Here is a 3589-nt window from a genome sequence, read left to right on the forward strand (position 1 = left end):
GGCGCAGTCCAGCACGATGTTGCAGAGGGTCAGGAACTCACAGAAGAGGCAGGAGAGGATGCAGTGGACGCAGCAGTCTGCGGAGGAACGGCCGGAGAGTGGGCAGGGGGCGTGGGCATGGGTGGGTGAGACAGCACCCGGCTGACGGATGCTCAGCCCCGTAAGGGTGGAAATCCTCCCTCAGGAATTAACGGAAGGGATGGGAAGAGGGATTGGGAGCCAGGGGCCTCCCTCAACACCCAGGGACGTGCCCAGCTGCCTGGGACATGTCCAGACCCCAAGGGCAACGAAACTGGTGAGGGGTCTGGAGGACAAGTCTTATAAGGAACGACTGAGGGCACTGGGGGTGTTCAGCCTGGAGAAGGAGAGACCCGAGGGGAGACCTCACTCTCTACAGCTCCCTGAAAGGAGGGTGTACAGAGGTGGAGGCTGACCTCTTCTCCCTGGTGACAAGTGACAGGGTGAGAGGAAATGGGTTCAAGTTATGCCAGGTGAGGTTTAGATTGGATATCAGGATTTTTTTTTTCACGGAAAGGGTTATTAAACATTGGAAGAGGCTGCCCAGGGAGGGGGTGGATTCGCCATCCCTGGAGGTGTTGAAAAAAAGGGTAGAGGTGGTACTTGGGGACATGGTTTAGAAGTGGTTTTGTCAGGATAGGTTAGCGGTTGGATTTGATGATCTTAAAGGTCTCTTCCAACCTCAACAATTCCAGGATTCTATGATTTTGGAGGAGAAGAGATGACCCCACTCAGCACCCACCCTGTAGAAGGACGCCGGGGGGAGAACTCGGCTGGCACCCAGGGCCGGGGGTCCCAGTGGGCTGGAAGGATGCTACTTGAGAGACCCTCAAGGGATGCGGGGCTGGAGGAGAGTGGCTGGAAAGGGACACCCCCCTTGGGGAGAGCCGGTACCTTCTTGCGCCTCAATAGGGATGTGGGAAGAGGCCGACTTGGAGCTGCCCTTGCTCTTCTTGCTGCTCTGGCTGTTGATGGAGTGGTGCGACTGCAGCTTTCGGTGAGGCTTCTGGGTGCTGGGGAGGGGGCGGAAGACCCCATTCCCTGCCTCCCCGTTGGCACTGCCCGGATCGGGCCCCCTCCCGGCGCCGTTCTGCAGCAAGTGGGTGCAGGGGCTGGGGGGCTGCGGGGCTGCTCGCACCTGGGGCTGGCCTGGGGGGGAGAACAGCACGTTAACCCCCTCAAACCCTCCCTGCAGCACTCCGCCGGCAGAGAAACACGTGCCCGGTCCCTTGCTACCACGGAACTCAGTCCCCAGTTGGACATGGGGTGGCCTCGTGGCTGGGAAGACATGATGCTAACAGACGCATGGTCCAAGAGGATGGAGATGCAGACGAAGAGTTGGCTGGAGGGAAGGAGACAGTGGCTCCAGAGAGAGGAAGGGATGAAAAAAGAGCAAGAAATAAAGGCTTGTCATGAAGGACGTGCTGCAACTGCCAAAACTCAGCAGAGGACCTGGAGGAGGAGGTCTCCCGGGGTCCCGGCACTGCTGGCACAGGCAGGAGGGACAAAGCCACTGGGGCTGACCCGGAGCGGGTGCAGAGACACGGCAAAGCACGCTCGCCTCCTGCCAAGTGGGGAAGAGAAAAGCTTGTGGCTGCTTCCAGCTGAGAGCCACCATTCCATGAGCCGCATTCCCACCAGTCCAGGGCACGGCACTGCCGGACGGAGCTCCAGGCGGTCCCCACCTCCCATCACCCCCCGTAAAGCCAGAGAAGATGGAAGTGCCACCGGAGAGCTGGGCTGCTCATCTCCCCAGGACTGCACGAATTGGCTGCTTAATTAAAGGGCTCCCCAGCCTCTGGCTGAACTTTTCTGCAGGATGAGGAAAATAAATATCTGCTCTGGCTGCGCCTCCCTCCAGCCCTCGCGCCCTGCAGCCGTGAGAGAGGCCGGCGGCCCTGCGCCCCGCCGGGACGGTGCCGGAGCCAGCGGCACGGCTCAGCCCTTCGCTCCTGCCCGGCACCGCGTCCTCACGCCACCGTCCTTCTGCGGTGGGGGAGAGGATTGGGAACCCAGCACAGGGGAGGGGGGTTCGAGCATCCCTCCCCCCTTGCAACAACACCCATCGAAGCCACAAATAAAATCCTGCTGTGGCCAAACTTTGGTTTTCCTCTCCCGTGGCAGTAAACAAGGGATGATTCAAGCGAGAGGCTCGAGGGCAAAGGCACCTCCAGCTGCCCGGGAACAGGAGCTGCTTTCTGTGCCGGGGGACCCACAGGGTGGAGGGGGCACAGACGGTCCCTGTCCTGCACCCGCCCTCACCGGCGAAAATAAAATAGATGGAGGTTAAAAAAACACAAGCGCATGGACCCAGCGCCCGGCTTCCGCTCAGGCTCAGACCGCGGAGGAAGGTTTAACCGGGTGCTTGGGTGAAACGCTGCGTCTTTGACGTGCTCTGGGAAGGGAACTTAAAATAACCGGAGCTGAGAGGGAAGAACGGGCTGGAAGCAGGAGGGGTGGGAGAAGGGCAGAAAGGAGAAATGGAAAACAGGTCTTGGATAAAATGGGGTATGTGCGCTCCCCACAAAAAAAAAAACCCAACACAACCCTCCTGGGATGTTGGCTTCCCATGCACCCTTCTCCAGTGCCCTCACCCGAGTGCACCCACTGAGCCGGCACCGAGTGGCACCGACCGGCGGGTGACCACGGTGTCCTCCGGCAGTGTCTGACGGCGGCAAATACTCTGCAGCTTCGAGCTCTGGGTTCCTCCAGGGGTTCGCAGCGGCGTGCAGCTCGCTCGCTTTGGCTTTCCCCATTTCACTGCATTCCTCAGATTAAACTGTTTGTAAATCAAAATCACGCTCCGGCTCCAGCGAGTGGCGGGGAGAGGCAGCCAGCAATCCCCCCTTCTAAGTCAGGAAAAATAGCTTCCATTTTTCAGGAGAGCCTTCAACTCACAGGAGCCCAAAGCTCTTCTAAAAGAGGCATCTTCAACCTGGGGCTGAGGGGGCAGTGATGTATAAAAATCCCTAACGTGGGTGTCAAGGCAGAAGGGGGGGGACGGGACCAGCCCACCCGATGGCCCCCAATACCAGGGTGGGAAACCAGGGCTTTGGGGGAAAGCACTGGCCTTCAGCTCTTCAACGACTAAACACCTCCTGGACACTCCTGTTGTGTTTCACGCCTGAGATAACGCTCCCTCCAGCCGCGGTGTCCCCGGCAATGCTGCGGTGTCCCCGGCACAGCCGCGGTGTCGGCTCAGCGCAGGTTCCCCCATGGCAGCATCACTGGGGCTCGGTGGGCGGATGCCCAGAGCACAGTGGTGCTCGCTCCGCTGTGACCCCCTCCCCGGCCACCAGCTCTGCCAAAGGTCATTTTCCCGAGCCACTAACCGGGCTCGGCCAAACCAGTGCGTTGAGGCTGCCTGAGCAGGTCCACTGCTCGGCTGAAACTCAATCCCCAGAGCCCCAAACCCACAATCCCCACTCCGTTTGCTCCTGAACTATCAGAAGACCAACTTATTTCAGAAGCCCGGCAGGGTTTGACCAGCAGCGCTGAGCCTCGGGGGAGCTGATCCTGGCACCGCTGGCGAAGGACACGACCCTACGCCCGACAGCCCCTCGCTGCCTCC

General features: G+C 60.1%; 1 protein-coding gene across 1 annotated transcript in view; it reads right to left on the reverse strand.

The window, feature by feature from the left end:
• The window catches only part of MDFI (MyoD family inhibitor), an 18947-nt gene that overhangs the window by 6278 nt on the left and 9080 nt on the right, over positions 1-3589 (reverse strand). The window contains exons 3-4 of the mRNA XM_009888306.1: positions 913-1167; positions 6-77 (exon numbers count right to left, since the gene is read on the reverse strand). Coding sequence (XP_009886608.1) covers positions 6-77; positions 913-1167 — 327 coding nt within the window. The remainder of the gene's footprint in view (positions 1-5; positions 78-912; positions 1168-3589) is intronic.

Source organism: Charadrius vociferus, unplaced genomic scaffold (assembly GCF_000708025.1).
Source record: "Charadrius vociferus isolate BGI_N301 unplaced genomic scaffold, ASM70802v2 scaffold266, whole genome shotgun sequence".
In the NCBI taxonomy this organism is placed as follows: Eukaryota; Metazoa; Chordata; class Aves; order Charadriiformes; family Charadriidae; genus Charadrius; species Charadrius vociferus.